General features: G+C 43.1%; 1 protein-coding gene across 3 annotated transcripts in view; it reads left to right on the forward strand.

Moving 5' to 3' along the window:
- Positions 1 to 18,909, forward strand: part of ARHGAP6 (Rho GTPase activating protein 6) — a 268,140-nt gene that overhangs the window by 238,411 nt on the left and 10,820 nt on the right. For all 3 annotated transcript variants that reach the window (XM_089904800.1, XM_022559851.2, XM_022559852.2), the window contains exon 10: positions 12,992 to 13,089. In XM_089904800.1, the coding sequence (XP_089760926.1) occupies positions 12,992 to 13,089 (98 nt within the window). The remainder of the gene's footprint in view (positions 1 to 12,991; positions 13,090 to 18,909) is intronic.

An 18,909-nucleotide genomic window follows, 5' to 3' on the forward strand; every position in this document is an offset into this window, starting at 1 on the left:
TGTTACTGTTCCTATTGATGTTTACCGTATCCAACATTGTGTTGAAGTCATTTTTGACTATTTCCCCTAGTAGATCATAAGCGCGTTTAAAACACAGGCTGTGCCCTTGTTACCTCCTCTCTGTATCCTCTGTACACTTTTGGAAGGCCCTCCATCTGACAGGCACTCAGTAAATACTTTTTTGATTTGTGTTGAATCACCAGTTCCTGTTTTCCTTCAAAAAACTGCATTGCTTGCTCCAACTTCCCTTGGATCATTAGAACAAATGCCAACTCTCTTCTACGTCTATTCACCACTCGTATTGCATGTCAAAATTTACAGGAACTTTCTTCATGATTCTTCTCCCGTTTCTCTTTTGAATTTACAAATGCTCACCATAAATCTTACCTATTCCACTAGAGCCTTTCGTGGCTTCTTCAACCAAGTATGGTAGTTCCCTCTTTTGAATTTCCTTAATATTTTGTCTATATTTATCAAATGCCTTGCATTAGATTTATTTCCATCCTTGTCTTATATCAGTTATTTTTTGTGCATTTGAGAGCCAGTAGTTTCGAATATTTGCCCTCTCTGTCTCACCTTTGTGATCATGACCAAGTAATTCAATATTCCATAAGCATCAATTTCAGCTTTTGTGAAATGGGAAAAAATTAAAATCTGACCCATTTCCTGGGGTGGTTCCCAGAATCATTTGATATGCAGAAGCATTCTGCAAACTGCAAAATTCTATGCAAATGTTAATTAATAATTGTATTAGTTGAGCAACACAAGTTGGCTCAGATCTTAGTACTTCAGCACAACAGACGTAAGTATCTTATTCACATAAAGTTTAATCAGATGTTTAGCGGACAGCGTTCCAGGTGGCGATTTAGGGACCCCAGCTCCTTGCATATTGAGACTCCTCAGTCCCCTAGGCCTTTATGGGCCGAACCAAAAGGGACATCCATCATGCCCACTGCAATCCCATTGGCCAGAACTCTGCCCCAAGCCACACTTAACTGCAAGGGAAGCTGAGAAATGTATTCCTGCTGGACGCCCAGGAGGAAGTGAAAATGGGTTTCCACAATGAAAAGTTCACTGAGGTAGAATGGTGTCTTGCTCCTCTTTGAGTATCTGAGGCACTGCCCATGTGTTGCATGCAGTAAGCTCTCAAAAAAAAGTGGAAATTTTCATGAACTCTATATAAATTTCACCCTTCAGCCACAATCCTCATGATTAATTACATATTTGGATGAATCAGATGTCTGAATTTTTCAACATTTTCATGAAGTTTTAAGTCGTGTATCATCTTGCCGAGTAGTCTTGGCATACCTCATGCTCTCTAGATGCTTTTTTAAGACAAAATAATACGTCTTGTCAATCTTAATTGCATTCTCTAAATTCTGTATTCTAAGCAGAGTTCTTTACGTGAAACCAAACCATCAGGCGTTTCTTTCCACCTCAGGCGCTAACACATCTCTTCCTGGCCTCCTTGAAAGTCCAGTTGCTGCCGTTTGAGCTGTGCCATTCCTCTCCTTCCAGTTCCTGCTGCCTGGATTATTAAGAGCAGCAGAAGAACATCAATACTCCATCTTTTCCAACGTTTTCCACGTCTGATCTTTGTTTGCCATTCCCTGTAGAGACCGACACCGAGATTCTCTTGGGTAATAGCTTATTTGTGTTCCCCAGTTGTGATCTGTACTTCTCAGCGAGGGCCTTCCCTGGTCACCTTGTCTAAAATCCAGCCCCCTACCACACCACCACCATACACACACATCCTCACTTCCTATTCCCTTTCCCTGCCTCTTCTTCTTAGCAGTTACCGTTACCAATAAGGGTTTTACTAATTTCTCTTGTTTGTGTTTCCCCATTAGAATGCGAGCTCCCTGACAGGGTGAATTTTTGCTCATTTCCACCTAACTTTCTTTCTTTCTTTCTTTCTTTCTTTCTTTCTTTCTTTATGGCTGTGTTGGGTCTTTGTTTCTGTGCGAGGGCTTTCTCTAGTTGTGGCGAGCGGGGGCCCCTCTTCATCGCGGTGTGCGGGCCTCTCACTATTGCGGCCTCTCTTGTTGCGGAGCACGGGCTCCAGACGCGCAGATTCAGTAATTGTGGCTCACGGGCCCAGTTGCTCCGCGGCATGTGGGATCCTCCCAGACCAGGGCTCGAACCCGTGTCCCCTGCATTGGCAGGCAGATTCTCAACCACTGCGCCACCAGGGAAGCCCCACCTAACTTTCTTTACTGCATTACCCCTATACCTGGTACATGGTAAAAACACAAGAAATATTGGTCGAATTAATGAATGACTCAGTGGTAGCTCTGTGACGTATGATTTCTGTATTACTAATCCTTACTCCTTATACTTGTGAAAAGGTTTAGGCATGGAGGAATTAAGGATACCTTTCTCAGAGTAAGTTAACCATTAACATAAGCATTCTTGATCTCCTTAGGCAGATTATGAGAATTATGTGTTGAGGAAAGGGACAAGGAAGTAGGAGGAGAGGTAGGACAAAGATCCCAAGCCTGTGTCAATAAAAAGAAAACTGGGGGCTTCCCTGGTGGCGCAGTGGTTGAGAGTCTGCCTGCCGATGTAGGGGACGTGGGTTCGCGCCCCGGTCCGGGAAGATCCCACATGCCGCGGAGCGGCTGGGCCCGTGAGCCATGGCCGCTGAGCCTGCGCGTCCGGAGCCTGTGCTCCGCAACGGGAGAGGCCACAACGGTGAGAGGCCCGCGTACCGCAAAAAAAAAAAAAAAAAAAAAAAAAAAAAAGAAAAGAAAACTGGCTCTGGAACCAGAAAACTTTGCTATAGTCCTATCTTTACTATACATTAGCTGTGTGACCTCATCTTCTTAGATTTCCATTTCTTTAGTTATCAAAGGACTAGGTTAGAATGATAACCAAGATCCCTTCTAGTTCTAAAATCTGCATGGTTCTATGCCTTAGACCTAGCTTCAGCTCTTTTTTTAATTAATCACATCACTTTGTAGATTCTTTCGGCATATTTGGCATTTCAGGATCTAATTTGTTATACCAAAGCTGGTGGCTGGTTGGCAAAGTGGGTCTGTGTGGATGGACAAAAATTCAATCATGTAGATAGCTGTTTCATTTTGTTTTGTTTTAAGAAGCTTTCAGAATTAGCACAGTAATTCCAAACAAGGAAGGATGATGCTAGACAGGACCTGATGGTTAAAGGTGGTTAGCAATTGTGCTGTTTCACAGTCCTTGGAAGGGTTTACAAGCTCAGAGAGGGAGGCATTGCTTCCCAGTGGCATCAGAAAGGGAAACTTGTTCGAAAAGGTGGCTGTGAGTTTGTCCCTGAAGGCAGAATGCATCCTAGAAGCAGCGATTCCATTGAAGAACTGATGCCACAGAGGCCTGGCAGGGACCCAAAGCTTGTTCTGAGTGTTATCATGTCCTTCGTTTTCTCATGTTGGACTGCCTCTCCCAAGTGGCCAGTATCCGAGTTAATGGGAAAGGACAGAAAAGAACCTGGCTTGGTCCCATAATACAGAAAAGATAACCAGATTTAGAGGCTGACACACAGTTCGAGAGTGTGGCTAGGACAGTCTTTTTACCGGTTGTTTGCTTTTCAGGCACTGGGTTAGAAATCCTAGAGCTGGAAAGAGGTCATGATAACAGCCATCATGATCACTCTAGCAAGAGACCAAGGCAGCAGATCATAACCACGGTTCACCAACTTGAACATGCAACAGTCGCAAGAAAAATTTGTCAGACATTCAGATTCCTGGGCTGCACTCTAGAGAATCAAACGTAGTAGCACTGAGATGGGGCTCAGAATTGTGCACTTTCTAATGAATACCTCCAGGGCATTCTGATGGTTTCCTAACCACATCTTGGGAAACTCCCAAGACGGTGGGAAGACCATGAGCTTTGGAATCAGCTCCCAGAATTCAAATCTCTGCTCAGCCATGTATTTGCTACGTGATCTTGGCCCTATGCTTACCTTCCCTAAGTCTTCATTTTTTCTGTTGAAAACAAAAATGAGATGAAGCTTTACAGGATTATTTTGAGAATTAGAAATGACATCCTAAGGCACTTAGGACAGGAACTGACGTATACTAGGGGCTCCAAAAAGAGAGAGAGAGAGAGAGAGAGATCACTGCTATTATTGTAAGAAATTGATCAGGTGCCTGCCCTATCAAAGCACCTCCCGGTGTCGCCTTCGCAGTAAAACCTACCCTCACCACGCTGTGTAACACTGCGACCTACTCCCACACATATATACTCCTAGCCTTTGTTCTTCTCTTTCTTTTAGCTCTAGCACTTATCACCTTCAGCTCACTGTATATTTATTTATTATGCTTGTTGAAACCTAATAGAATGCAAACTTTATGAAGGCAGGGATTTTTGTTTGTTTTATTCACTGATAGCCACAGCACCCGGAAAGTACTTGGCAGGAAATGGGTGCTCGGTAAGAATTTGTTACAAAAACACACTGCGATAATGCATTGCTAGAGAAAAATGCATTTTTGTTGTTTGTTTGTTTGTTTTGGGTTTGCTGCCCATACTCCTTAGATTCCCCCAAACTTTAAATCAGAACCGTCCATTTCTGATATCAACAACTATCTAAAAATTGGAAAACATAAAATGATGCTCTCTCTGGGAACACTGGAAATAAAAGAGAAGAATCATGCATACCTAGAAATGGTCAGTGTTATCACCATGAGTCAGAAAGCGTTCACCAGCTCAATCATGAACACATTAATTGTTGGGAAGGTTGTGGCTTCTGTAATTGATGTCGGAAATGCCAGAGAAAATGCATCGTGGCTCTCAGAATTACTAAGAGCTTCAGAGCAGAGTGGAGAAGACAGTCAGCTCAGTCTCAGGGCTGATACTACTAGGCCTTCTGTTTTGGAGAGAGGGAAAGAGGAGAAGGCACCGCCCTTGTGGGCTGATGGAAAGTGCCTGCTGCGGAAGCGTGGGAACGCCAGCGCGTTCCCACCCTGCTCATTGGTCAGCCCGAGCTGGGGATCAGCATAGCGCACGTGGGAAATTTCGAATGAGAAGTACTGGGAGCAAGGGTCAGAGGCTGTGATGAGGGCTCAAAGCTCAGAAGCCAGGCTTTGCTCTGTGTTCTCTTCTCTCCCGGCACAAATTACATTTTCTTAAAACTTCTCTCACATGCCAAGTCAAAAGGAGTCAAGCAGTAATCCAGGGCATCGAACAAGAGACCACCCCCATCCAGATAATTATATACGATTTCCATTTCCCTTTTTATATAACCACTGCTTTTAAAATAACCACTGTCTGTGCGCCAGGGGTCGGGCTAGTCATTATGTCCATCACCAGCTTTTTCGCAACTGCACCACCATTGCACCAGGAGCAAGCCAAGGTCGTTCGCCTGAGTGATGCGGCAACTGAGTGAGTTATTTCTACAGTGTGATGCCTCCCCTCACAAAAGATGAGGTGCTTTAATGTGACGTCTCAGATATGGAATTCATTTGGCTGGGGGTGGGCGGGGGAGAGTATTTTAACCAGTTTGAAAATGGCGCAGAAAGGGGACCTTCAACAGCATTAATCCCTCTGGACTGACCATAACACCGACCCACTTGATGTCCAGGCCAGCAGATGGCTGTGAGAGCCTGCTCACCTTGTCCCTGTCTGTAGTGACAGAATGCATGCACTGTTGGTGACACACGCAGGTGGAGAGGGGCAGCAGCTCTTCACCTTCCTCGAGTCATCCCCCATCACAGCTCCATGAGTCCTGGGCTCTTCGACTATATTTGTTCAATAATGCTCCCCGACTGCCAAAAACGCTGCCTCGCATGTGTCAGGCACGTGAGAAAAAGTTCTTGAACTTAACGCACTCTGGCCCTTTAAATGCACTGAGACCTCCTTATATAATATTAAGCCATCCTCCACCCCAGAGCTACACAAAAGTTCTAGGCTGGGCCTGCGCATGTGTGAGCTTTTGCTCCCATAAATAGCCAAAGTGATTTCTCTCGGTGTGTTTGTTAGCTTAAAAAAAATATCATCATGACTTCCAATGACATGTACTTCTGCTGGGGACTGTTAGAGTTTTAAATGCAAAGCATTCTTCTTGGTTCAGTGCCAAGTGGTGGACTGGTGTGAAACACCTACACAAGGACAGTACAGTGGGATCGGGTCCTGGGAAGCGCCCTTTCAGATGCCCTTAGTGGTTTGTTATGGTGACTTAGTAAATGGAGAAAAGTCAAACCATTTTTCACTCTCTCTGGTTTATGGAATAAAATACATCATAGCAGTTATACCCTAGGCAATCATTCAAGGTTTCATTTTGAATTCGATAGGGTGGATTTTAATTGTGACAGTTTTTTATTCCTTCATGTGTGCAGTGTTTACATTTTTTCTCTGAAGCAGGACAGTCCAAAGTTCTTTTGAGTTTTGAGATAGCATTATCCTTTGAAGGAACATATGAAAATCTAAGGAGTTGAGTCTCCAGATAAAAACAACCATAAATGGTACCGTTAGAAATTATCTAAAGTTACTAAACAGTTGACTAAAACACAGTAGATTTTTTTTAACATCTTTATTGGAGTATAATTGCTTTACTATGGTGTGTTAGGTTCTGCTGTATAACAAAGTGAAGCAGCTATACATATACATGTATTCCCATATCCCCTCCCTCTTGTGTCTCCCTCCCACCCCTCTAGGTGGACACAAAGCACCGAGCTGATCTCCCTGTGCCATGAAACGCAGTAGAGATTTTGATTTGAAACAATAAATTGTAAGGGAAGAAGCCCTTTGGGATGGGTTTGGTTCCTTCATTTAAATGTCCAGAATTGGTTGATTTTAAAAAGTAATGTGTTTTTCACGATCCTACTCCTTAGTTTTCATTTCACTATATACAAAATTCCAGAAGAAAAAAATCTTGATTATTGAGTCATACTTTTCATTTTTAGAGTTTTTCTGTTAATGGAAACAGTAGTTTAAGAACTTGTTAGAAAAATTCTGGTGCGCCTCAGTTGGGGAAGGAAATTTATCTTCCAACTCTAGAAATGAGTAGCGAGGAAATTTTGCTAGAGCCTGACATTGGTACTACTTATAAGTAGAGAGAAGCATCTAGACAAAGGCAACATAACCAGTGTACACCATGAAGACCAATAATTCTGGGTTATTTTTTATTATTATTTGTAGCCATTCCAGCAACATTTATTCAGCATCCATTGCGTAGAAGGCACCACCCTACCCGGTGTTCTGGAAGCGTATAAAATTGAGTGAGTGAGTGAGTGGGTGAAAGGTCGTGGCTATGCAGGTAGGAGTTTCAACTGCAAGGTGGAGAACAATCAACTATAGGTGGTGGCAAACATCAGGATTTATTATCTCACATAATAAGAAGTCTGGGGGCACAATTTTAGCGGCTCACTCGCACTTATGCTCTCTCTGGTCCGCCATCTTGAGCTGCAAGAGACCACAGTCATTTCCAGCACCTCGTGCAGCCATTATCACATCCAGTCCCAAAGAGAGATGTTTTCTCTCCTGCATCTCTTGTCAATATGGAGGAGAACCTTTTCCAGAAGCTTCTATAAGAGCCCCCCGCCTTAGGGTACCTTGGCCAGGATCGGCTCAGATGATCTTGGCCTAGCTGTGAAGGAGGCCAGCTGACAGGGAACTGCAACCTTAGGACCCTCTCTCAGTTCCAGGTGGTCAAGTCAGATAATCCCTGCCTGCTGATGATGTGACCGGCCCAAAGACTTGAGGTCTGGCACAGGAGAAAAAGCCAAAATGGAGAAGCTACACAGAGTCTGGCTTCAAGACATTGCAACTGAGGGGCCAAGAGGTCACACACCGTAACCCTAGAAATCAAGGGGTGGTCAAGAACGGAGACGTATCGAGAGGAAATCCCATAACTTAGTTACCCACCAGAAGTGTGAGGCAAAAGAGAAGAATGATGTTTCTTTGCAAGCACACAGGATAAAAGGTGGAAATCGATGGCTGTTAGTCAAGAAAGAAGTCTCAGAACAAACATTGAGCATCTCCAAGCTATCTGCTTTTATTATTTTAAGTGTTTAACTTATTATTTTGTCTATTTCCAATAAAATCTTTAATTCTAAAGTCCTTTGCAACTAGTCAGGTACTTTCGAATTTGTTAGACCTTTTGATCCCCATAACATCTCCATAAAGGCAAAGGGGACAGATAGGATATGCCCGGATTTTCAGATTCAGGAATAGAATCCTAAAGAAGATGGCCGACGTGTCCAAGTTTATATTAATTATAAGCAGCAGAGCCAAAACGCGACGTCGGGAACTATCGATTCTTGGTCAGATATTCTTTCGACAGCATCCTAATTACTGAAAAGGAATGCGTATGTCAGTGGCCTGCGTGGATATTTCTTCTTACTTACTGTAAGCCGATGTTTCTATTCGGCTCATTCCCCTGACTTTAGTTTCTCTGTTAAGTATCTAAATTAATAGAAAATGAATGCTCATCCAATTGAACTGAGCCAGTAGTTTGAAATTTTTATTAAATAATAGGAAATGAAATGTGCAAATGTGGACAGAGATGACAGGAATTATTGGGAAGACAGCACTGGATGCTGTAGTATGAATATTAAAAGTCAGCTCCAGGCATCGTTTCAAATTCTCTACCTTCATTTTCCCACTGGTTCCAATTTTCTGAACCATTCCTTTATTAAAAAACAAAAACAAATGTGGTTTTATCATATGAAATTTGGAAGCTGCCTTAAATCAAAGTGGGCTATAAATAAGCTAATTAAAATAATGGATTATGTACACTGTAGTCAGTCTTGCATAATGCATAGGAAAATATTATCTACTCTTCCTGCAATACATGGATCCACATTTTTAAGCTGTATTTTTTCACTTATTTGTAAATAGTGTCTCCAAGCCAAAACGGTGTCGTGAGTCTTTTCGAAAAGAAACTGTAGATAGGTTTATAGCACTGACCCTTTCTATTTGCATTTGTTACCAAGTAAAGGTCACATACGCTACAGAAAATAAGCCTCAGTAATTATAATTGGTTGGGAATAAAGCCTAGCTGAATGAGTAAAAACTCTGAATTGCAGAAATTATGCTATTTCTGCAAAACTTTATGGCAAGTTATTTTCCAATAATGATCCTTCCTCTGACCTATTCTAATAATGTATCTGAGTTGATAAGTTATCATTAGACACACCATATACTCTCAGAGAACTAATATTGTGATGTGTGCACCGCTCTGAAGGCCGTGCACTCCAGTTGTTTATTCTTGGTGGGGGTGGATTGGTGCTTGGAGCAAAACTTTGTATTACATGTCTAAGCGTAGGAAATTTTAACCCAACTGGACAAAAATAGAAATAGTCTTCCTAATTTGCTCATGGAAGATTCTTTTTAAAAAATTCAATATATACATTTTTGGCGTATATTATTTTTTGCTTTGCTGTTCTTTTTTTTTTTTTTAATGAGTTCTCTCTCTCTCTTCTCATTTGCACCCTTTGAATATTACTTTTGGAAAAACTGATGTAATCAAGTATATCTGTTGGGTCATGTTGTTTGTCAAAATTATCAGTCTTTTTATTTATTTAATGTATTCAATATAGTAAGAGAACAATCTCTCAGCCTGGACCTAAAAGCCCTGCCCCTTCTCTTCTCCTTCCATTCTCATTCCCAGGCCATTGCATTTGGTCACAGAGCTTTAAATACCATCTATATGTGTCCCCCAAATCTCTATCTTCAGCCCAGGACTCCCCTTTAACCCCAGATCTTTATTTCCGATCACGTACTGGATCTTTCCTCCATTTGGATGTCTCACAGGCCTCTCAGTCTTACACCAAAGCCACAGCCCTAATCTTGACCCCCCAGCCTTGACCCTCCTCGCCCTGCAGCTTCTGTACATCAGTTACCAGCAACCCCATCCTCCCCGGTGCCTAGGCCCCAAACGTTGAAGTCATTCTCTCTTCTTCTTCCTCTCCCACTCCCTCTCCCTCTTCCTTCTCTCTCTCCATCCAGTCAATTAGCTAATGCTATCGTCTACTGTCTCCAGGATCCGGATATTTCTCATCCGCTCACCATGCTGGCTCGGCCCCCCATCATCTCTCTTCTGGATGTATCGACAGCCCCCATCTGCACTCCTGGCTTCACCCCTTGCTTCCCTACAGTCTCCTAGCAACTCAGCAGCCAGAGTGATGACAAGTCATGTTAGTCCTCTGCTCAAAACTTCCGGTGGCTCCCCACCCACTTAGACTGACAGCAGAAGTCATTATCATGCAGTAAGACTGCACAACATCTGGCCTTGGTTACCTGACCTATACTTCCTACCGCTTCCCTTCTTCCTCTCACTCTGTTCCAACCTCACTGGCCTCCAAACTGCTCCTGATTCAACATCTTGCTAATTCTTTCTTCCTTCTGCTTGGAATGAGTTTCTTCAATTCCTTCATCTGCTAAATTGTCAGTTTCTCTGACAGTCCTATTTAAATTGCACGAATTGCAAGAATCCTGGCCCAGGATTCTTCACTGCCCTTCTTTGCTTTACCTTTCTCCATGGGATCCATGCTACGTTTTCTGTTCATTTGTTTCATGCCAGCCTTCCCATATTCACTGTCAGCTTCAAGGAGACATGGATTCTTGTCTGCTGGGTTTGCTGCCGCGGAATCCCAGCATCCAGTGCCTGGCGCTCAGTAAGCACTCACCAAATATTTATGTAACGAATTAAAGGAATGAGGCGGGGAAAGGTCAGAGTGAGAAGCACAGTGCTACTGAGGTCGCGGGTGTGTGAGGATGACTGCTAGGGGAGAAGATGAGAAATACAGATGGAGGCAAGCAAGCAAGTAAGCGGCTTTGATCAAAAGGGGTTTTGATCAAGTGTCTTGATCAGAGCATTCTGACAACCACATAGAGGAGAAATGTGATGTACAAGTTGAAGGAAATAGTACACAAGTTAGCAAGCTGTTGCATCAAAGCCTCAAGGATATATCTTTCTTTTCAACTAAAAGCTCAAACCAGCTTAAGGAATTTGGGGGCTCGCACAGCTGAACCATCTAGAGCAGATGTGGCTTCAGGCGTAGCTTTACCTAGGACTCAAGTGATGTCAAGAGAGCCCTTTGCTTTCTCTCCATTGCTTGGAATGGTTTCTTCAGTCTCGGCACAAGCCTCAGGCCCTGTATCCTGTCCCTCTGAAGCCTCTGGGAAATTCTCACAGCTTTTCATTGCTTCTAATGCAGTCACATGCTCATCGCTCAGGCAACCACGGTAGTCTGGGAGTGGAATGATCATTGACTTAGGCTAGGTTACACCTCACCCTCCAGCTGGAGGTTGGAGAGCAGTTAGTTCTCCAGAGGGAACTTGGGGTATGACTGTTATAAGAAGAGGGAGATGAACGCTGGTAATGGCCAACAGATGACCACTCCAAATGGGTGATGAACACTCAAACCTGGATCACTGCAGTTGGAATGGGAAAGAGAGGGAAGAAGTGACAGGCATCACGGAGATGAAATCAAGTAGATCTCCCAGCTCCGAACAGGGAGGGAAAAGGACACAGAGAAACTTGAATCCAGCCCAGATTTTGAGCTTGTGTGACTAGGGTTTGGCAATGTCATTAATGACGATTCAGAATGAAGTAGGAAGAATAGATTTATGAAAGGAGGAAAGCATTTTGTTGCTTTTTCATCCCCGCTTTTGTTAATAAAATTGCGTCCAGCTTCTTAGAGCTCAGGAAGAATTGAGTTCTGCAAGAGGCAGAAGGCCATTCTTCCACCAACACTCGTTCTCAGAAGACGTGTCCCCACGGTATTTAAGGGTCTTGTCTCCGAGCTCACATGTGAGAGAATCAGACTGAACATGTATTTTCCCTCAACAGTTGGAATTTCCTGTGGTTGAGCTACCAGCATCTACAGAGTAGAAAACCACTGGAGCCGAGTTCAGTCTTTTCTCCCAGAAAAAACTTCTACGTGAGTGATGTAGGATTGTAAGGTCATCTTCTAATGCACTGAGGATTAGGCTTAGAGAAACACGTGAAGCTCATCTATAACAGTCTAGTGAATGCCTCATCAAATTATGAAGCAAGAAACTTTTTTTTTTTTTTTTTTTTTTTTGCGCGGGCCTCTCACTGCTGTGGCCTCTCCCGTTGAGGAGCACAGGCTCCGGACGCGCAGGCCCAGCGGCCGTGGCTCACGGGCCCAGCCACTCCGCGGCATGTGGGATCTTCCCGGACCGGGGCACAAACCCGCGTCCCCTGCATCGGCAGGCGGACTCTCAACCACTGCGCCACCAGGGAAGCCCAGCAAGAAACTTTTAATTGTTGATAGACCAGGAGGCAAGAAAAGAGTGAAGGCCGGCACTGAATGACAAAGTGGCACGTGCAAACGTACTAGTCAACATTTTGTTTTTGAGTGTTTTCTATTTGCCAGGTGCTTTTCTAAGTTCTCAACATGTAGTAAGTCCTTTACTCACCACATCAGCCCTTTGTGGTGAGTACTCTTATTATCTCTAGTTTACAGTTGAGGGCACTGAGACCTGGAAAGGTCATATACCTTGCCAGAATTCCCACACCCAGCAAGTGGAACTGGGACTCAAATACAAGCAGTCTCCGGCTCCAGGGCCTGTCCTCGATAAACTGATCCTATGTTCCAGAACTGCCCAAGACAGTCCTAACTTATGCCTTTTGTCTTGGCATAGTTCTAAATATGAACTCTAGAAAGTGTCCCCATTTGGACAGTAGATTACAAACACCGTTCCTCTTAACCACAATATTTTGCTTATTGAAGGCCGAGAAAATCGAGTCTGAGCAACAGAGGTACCCAAATGGTTAGGCTGTGTCTCCAGTCGCAAGTGGCGTGACAATTCACCCCACTTGAATTGAATTGACTGTTGAATATGACTATTTGGTAATCATCCAGTCTGTCCTAAGAATGAAACTGGCTGTATGGGTTGGTGTAGGTTTGGTTTTAACCAAGAGATCACTCTGTTTTCTTACAACTTTTAAGGCACCCTTTTCCATGCTGTTGTCAAGTTGCCAATGACCGTAGTTCGCCTCCTTCTGGAGTGGTTTTATTTATGCCTCAGCATTTGGCCCCTGCAGGTTCCCCCGGATCTCCAGAATGAAGTGCTGGTGAGCCTGTTAGAGACCGATCCCGATGTTGTGGACTATTTACTCAGAAGAAAGGCCTCTCAATCTTCGTGAGTATGCCAGTTTTTCCATCTTCTAAAGCCGCCTTGGGGATTTCTATTTTCATTTCCAAAGAATTAGAAAAGTTTACATAACTCCACGCAGGGTGACTTGAGTGGAATTTTGCTGACTTCCTGGCAAATCTGATCGATCCACCTAAACAGAAAATGCTTGTCTTACGAATCCACTTATCAAACTCGAAAGTGCTTTATGGGATTTTTCTGTTTCATTTTTCTTTTTCTAGCCCCTTGAGGTCCTTTTGACTGTGTTTACTGGGAAAAAAAAAAAAACCCTACTAAATCACACTGGCAGGAAGCTCAGGAACTGACAGCAATGTACATCAGTGATTCCACTTCTAGAATCCTAAAAACTGTGCTTAGGGGCCCCTAAGGCTGCGCCTGGATGCATCTTACGTGTGTAACTTACCAACGGGACAGATGCATTAGCAAACCACAAGACAGGCCTCAGCCAAGGCCTAGGTACCCATGAAATTAGAGATGCTCACCCTCTTAACTCTCCCGCTCTTTATAGCTAGCATCCTTTTGAGAAAAATGCACGCCGGTATACACAAGCACCCATGTTTGCAATGAGGGAAATACAAGCCTTGCTGTAGGCTACGGTTAGCCACCATTTTTCCCCCAAAGGAGAAGCACTGAATTTTCCCCTTAGTCAGATTTTATGATTTATGTTAACCATTTGCTATAGAGGCAGAGTGTATGAGGGTGAACTTTAACAAAGCTAGTTACGGGGATAATATCGCGTCATGAACCAGGAGTGATGTTGCCACCATGACACCAAACCTTAAATTTGTGACAGGAAACGTTGTTTCCTTCGTGAAAGTATCCTCTTATGCTGTGCTTGTTAATCTACTGAATTTCAACAATTCTAAGACACATTTTCCCCCAGGTTTTATCATCTCTGAAATTGAGGTTAATCTTATAATCAACGATATGTCTTAAATTAATTCATAGCATTTTTTCCCCTCTGAGTCATACATAAAATACTGTCATGGTATGTCTTATTCAATGGTATCTCAGAAACGTGGACGCGTGTTAAATTGTTCTTTTGTATTGATGTCGAACGTGATGTACTAATTTTCATTTAAAACTATTTCAGGTATGTAAAAATTACATTCTTTAGAGAAATTTGGTGGAAAGGAATTGCACATTGTTTTGTTCCATGTCCTGTAGAACAGGGAAGAATTTTTAAGGGGATTGTGCTTTCAAGAGCAGTTTTAAAAATCCATTTCTGTGCCAATCATTATCAAGATAAGTTCTGCTTCAAGTAAGACATTCTGCCAGGATTCAAACCCTAAGAGCCACGAGGGAATAAAAATGTATTCAGATTGTATACACGGGCTGGTATTTCATGGTCTTGCGTTTCATATCAGAGAATTGGGCTCACTTAAAATGTTCCTAGATTCCTATCATCAAGGTGGAGATTCTAATTTAAACAAACAAAGGGCTTTTCTTCATAGGAGATCTTGTGTCACCGGACTTTAAAGGAACTCACTTATTTCCCTCCCCTGTGCAAGAAAACAGACATGGCAGCCTTTCTCTTTGTGAATCCCTCGTTAAGCTGCCTTTAAAACACTTCTCTGTGGGAAAGGTAGAAAGCACACACCTAAAAAAGCCACTGCTTTTTGACTTATCGAATTTCTGCTTTTATGTGACATTTTAAAATATATGAATATTATACTTTGAAGAATAGATGTTAGAAGTTATTTTGATGTGGTTTTCAATACGCTCTTTGCATGTAAATGCCAAGAAGTGAGCCTTTCTTTCCCTACTCTTAGGAAAAGGAGGAAGTGTACATATTAAGCCCATCCCAAACTGTACAATGGTGCAGCGTCTTCTGTTCCCTGTCCCTATAGGAATAAGAATTGTAAGGCCTAGGCAAGCTGACCCTACACCACGATTCTTAGGTGAGTGTCAGGGCTTCAAGAAAAGGAAGGTAAGCTCACAGGAGCACTGGAGATGTCAGAGACTAGCAGTATCGAACAGAAAACATTTGGAGGAGACTTTGGCAGTGAGGAGAAGCGAGTGTGTGGTTGTTTTCCTCTAGGTACAGGTCAGGTAGCAGCCCAGAAGGTTGATGATGCTACCGTGAAGTGAAAGTACATACATTAGTAAATAAATATTTATTTTTAATGGCCTCTTGAGGCTTGAAAAGTCCTAACCCTCGCGCCGTAGGTAGTCTCTTCGTGCTTCAAAGGTGTGCTTCTCAAACTTCACTATGCATCCAGGTGACCAGGAGACCTTGTTAAAATGTTCTTTCTGAATCAGTAGGTCTAGGGGAGGGAGTCTGAGAAACTGCATTTCTAACAAGCCCCCCCCCCAGATGATGCTGTGATGCTGCTGGGCCATGATCCAAACTTTGAGTAGCAAAAGCTTAAAATCTCAAGGCATATTCTTTTCTTCTCTCAGTATTTATTTTATTGAAGTATAGTTGATTTACAATGTTTTGTTAATTTCTGCTGCACAGCAGTGACTCATTTATCCATATAGATGTACATTCATTTTTCATATTCTTTTCCCTTATGGTTTATCACAGGGTACTGAATATAGTTCCCTGTGCTCTACAGTAGGACCTTGTTGTCTGTCCATTCTCTGTATAAATGCGTACATCTTTAAGGACTTGCAGACTTGTCGAAGGAGGCCTACAAGGGTGAAGATGATACGTGCTGAGCCCCGGGTTCTCAGCCTTGCCTCCCGTTCGAATCACTTGGGGAGCTTGAAGAACAGCTCCGCCTGGGCACCCCCCCCCAGAGATTTGGATTCATTTATTCCGGGGTGCAGTATGGACACTGGGATTTTTAAAAGCTCCCCTGTGTTTCTCACAAGCAGCCAGGCTAAGAACTGCCATCCGGGGACTTGAGGTAGGTGATTTGTTACATGCCAAAGGGGTCTTTGTGTTGACAAAGAAGGGAACCAGCGCTCCGGACCATAGATCCACGTGGAGTTTCGATATCTTCTGAGAAGAGCACGGATTTGCAGGGAACTTTGTAGGCTGGAGAGGTTGTCAATAGGCCTGGATGTTTGGGGAGCTTGAATCAGGGCCTGGTCATAAAAGTAAATATGTCAGCTGGCTGGGGACACGATAAAGAGGCTGGCCAGCACAGAGGGCAGAAGCCCTTAAATAGCAAGCTTAGCAGCGGTGCTTAAATCAAGAAGCAGCGGCAAAGAATTACGGTGATGATAGATCATGGTAACGACAGAATACAGTGGTGACAAATTATAGTACCCCAAATGCCAGACAGTGCCGGCCACACTGACATGTCAATTATCCATCAATAGCACACCCTTCTATGATACAACGTGCTGGTTATGAGCTTTGGATTCAGAGCCACATTGCCTGAGTCCAAATTCCAGTTCCACTGCGCGGTCTTGGGTAAAGAAATTCATCTCTCTCTGTCTCAGTTTCCTCATCTGTAAACTAGAGATAAAAAGTCACACTAACTTTATGGAGTTGTTCTGCTATTAGAATAGAATCTGGTTTTTAGATAAATGCTTAGTACTTGTTAGCGATTATTATCACATTACTTAGAATTTCACCATTCTGTTCATTTACAGCTACTTACCAAAAACTTGGGTGTCACTAGATTCTACCTTGCTGTCCATGAGATAGCAACCTATGAAGGCAATATGGCGCGAGAGAACCCATCCACGTTAAGTTGTGGCACTGTCTTGAAAGGCAGAGCTCACCTGATCTGATTGGCATCAGGATGATGGCGTAGTTCTGGAACAGACAGAGGGGTGAGGGTGAAAGGCACTGAAGTTGGGAACATGACCTGCTCGCACCAGGCCAGGTAGATTTCTGAAGGGACTGGAAGCGATTGTGTTTGCAGGTCATGAGGTCGAGAATCTGGATAAGCTGTGGCGCAATGGGAATGGACAGAATTCTTGTTCCGAAGACCTTATTTAGTGAAAACTCAGCTACGAGGGCTATAAAAGGTAAGAATGGAAAGGATTTGCAGGAAGACCACAGAGTGGGAAGCAACAGTAGCTTCTAAAATGAACATCATAAGTGCAGTGATATGCACGACCTGCCTCATTTTTCTCTTCCAACCCTTTGATTCTTTTTCCTGAAGCTTCTGTTCTTTGCCATCAGTTCACATACCTAAATACGGTTTTAGATTCCTGTGCCCCACGTGGGAACTGCACAAGATTTTATCTGGAGTGGACAAGTAAGTTTTCAAAAGAGTGTCAAACCAAGAACGAGAACATATTCATCAAAATTTCTGTTTTGAAAGATGAAACATTTAGTGATATTTGGGAATTTAATGTTTTGATTTGAGTCTTTTCCCTTCTTTATGTGTGACAACAGAATTGGGGGAGTGAGAGTAGGATTCAGTATTTTTTTCTTGTGCTTGTCTACTTACATTTTTGGCTTCAACTAAAATGGAATGCCAAGAGGAGATTAGAAGAGATTTATATCACTAACAATGAAAGACTTCCAGTTTTTTAATTGCTTGTCTGGTATATTTATTAGAATTATGTGCTCTTTTCTTCAAAGATACTTAAAATAGACCCTCCCCCTTGATTTAGGGTTGTAAGGTAATAGGGGATGAGAATGGAGTCAAAGAGGACAAAGTATGTTAAAACGCAGGCATTTGCAACAGAACAGAAGTACATTATCGTGGCAGGGCAGGGACTAGGGTGAGGGGAGTGAGGTGCAGATTTTAAGGGTGTGTTAAAACGGTCATCAAAATGAACAATATTGAAGTGTAGCATTTTTTAAAAATCAAAGTGAACACCAAAAATCTCTGATGAGCAACATATCAAAAAATGTTAAGAGACCTGGGCGAATTCTAACGTCCCGGATGCTGGCTTTATCTCCTGGTGGGAGTTCGGATCCAGGTCCGCGTCTCTTTGGAGCAGGGAGCATTTGTCCCTAGGATTCTGCATAAGGGATGCTTTGCAGAACTGAGCATATAATGAATGTGAAAATCGTCCATAAGTCCAGAGCTACTGTGGCAGTGGATTCCTTTCCTGGTACCGTTAATAGTGTCCGAGATGGTTATGTGCTTTGAGTTCCACCAGACTGAGGTTTACCCGTTCATGGCTAAGCCAAGCATGAAGCCGATGCAAGTTCGAAATCCCCAAAGGTGTTTCTCACTGGGGTTGCTCAGTGAGGGGCTGGGCTGGCCACTTCCGGTGATTGAACCGGAGTTTTCCGTTTATCCACAGAACAAGTTCTGTGCCTCCGGCTGCAGTACAGGCCTGCCCACAGTACCCTGCCAGCGTGTTTACACCCTGACCTGGAGGGACCAGCTAAGGGTGAGAAAGTGATTAGCTCTCCACGTCCATCTCATGCTTGTTTGGTTGGCTGAGACTGGCCATGCATGCTGTGGATGGTCCCGGGGCTTTCAGGTCTCACGGGAAAGCTCTCCATTCATGGAAGCAACCCCATGTCAACTGGCAGTGTATCCATCCACTCAAATCCATGAAATTCCAAGACATAGGAAGAGGGAACATTTTGTGCTTCTAAATGATTTCTCATCTAGTGAATCACTGGTTAGAATAAATAGTTTAGATAAATGCATGAATATTTTATTGCCTTTACTCGGAGTGTTGAATTTCAAATTGTCTTCCTAGAGTAGAATCATTTTAGAGGCAAATCTTAGAGAAGACGTCGGTGGCTGCTTGTCTTATTTTCCAGAGGGAGGGTCCTGGATTTGTTTCCAATTGATTTAATGATAAAGCGATGGAATGACACTAAAATGTTTTAAAACTCTGAACTGCCAGTGTTATAGTGAGAGTTCTGAGGAGTTTTATTTTGTTTATTTTGTTTATTAATTGGTGGGCTGTCGTGTGGAAAGACAGTTCTTG

Source organism: Delphinapterus leucas, chromosome X, assembly GCF_059928025.1.
Source record: "Delphinapterus leucas isolate spDelLeu-1000000601 "Yukka" chromosome X, BTC_Dleu_Yukka2, whole genome shotgun sequence".
Classification (NCBI taxonomy): domain Eukaryota; kingdom Metazoa; phylum Chordata; class Mammalia; order Artiodactyla; family Monodontidae; genus Delphinapterus; species Delphinapterus leucas.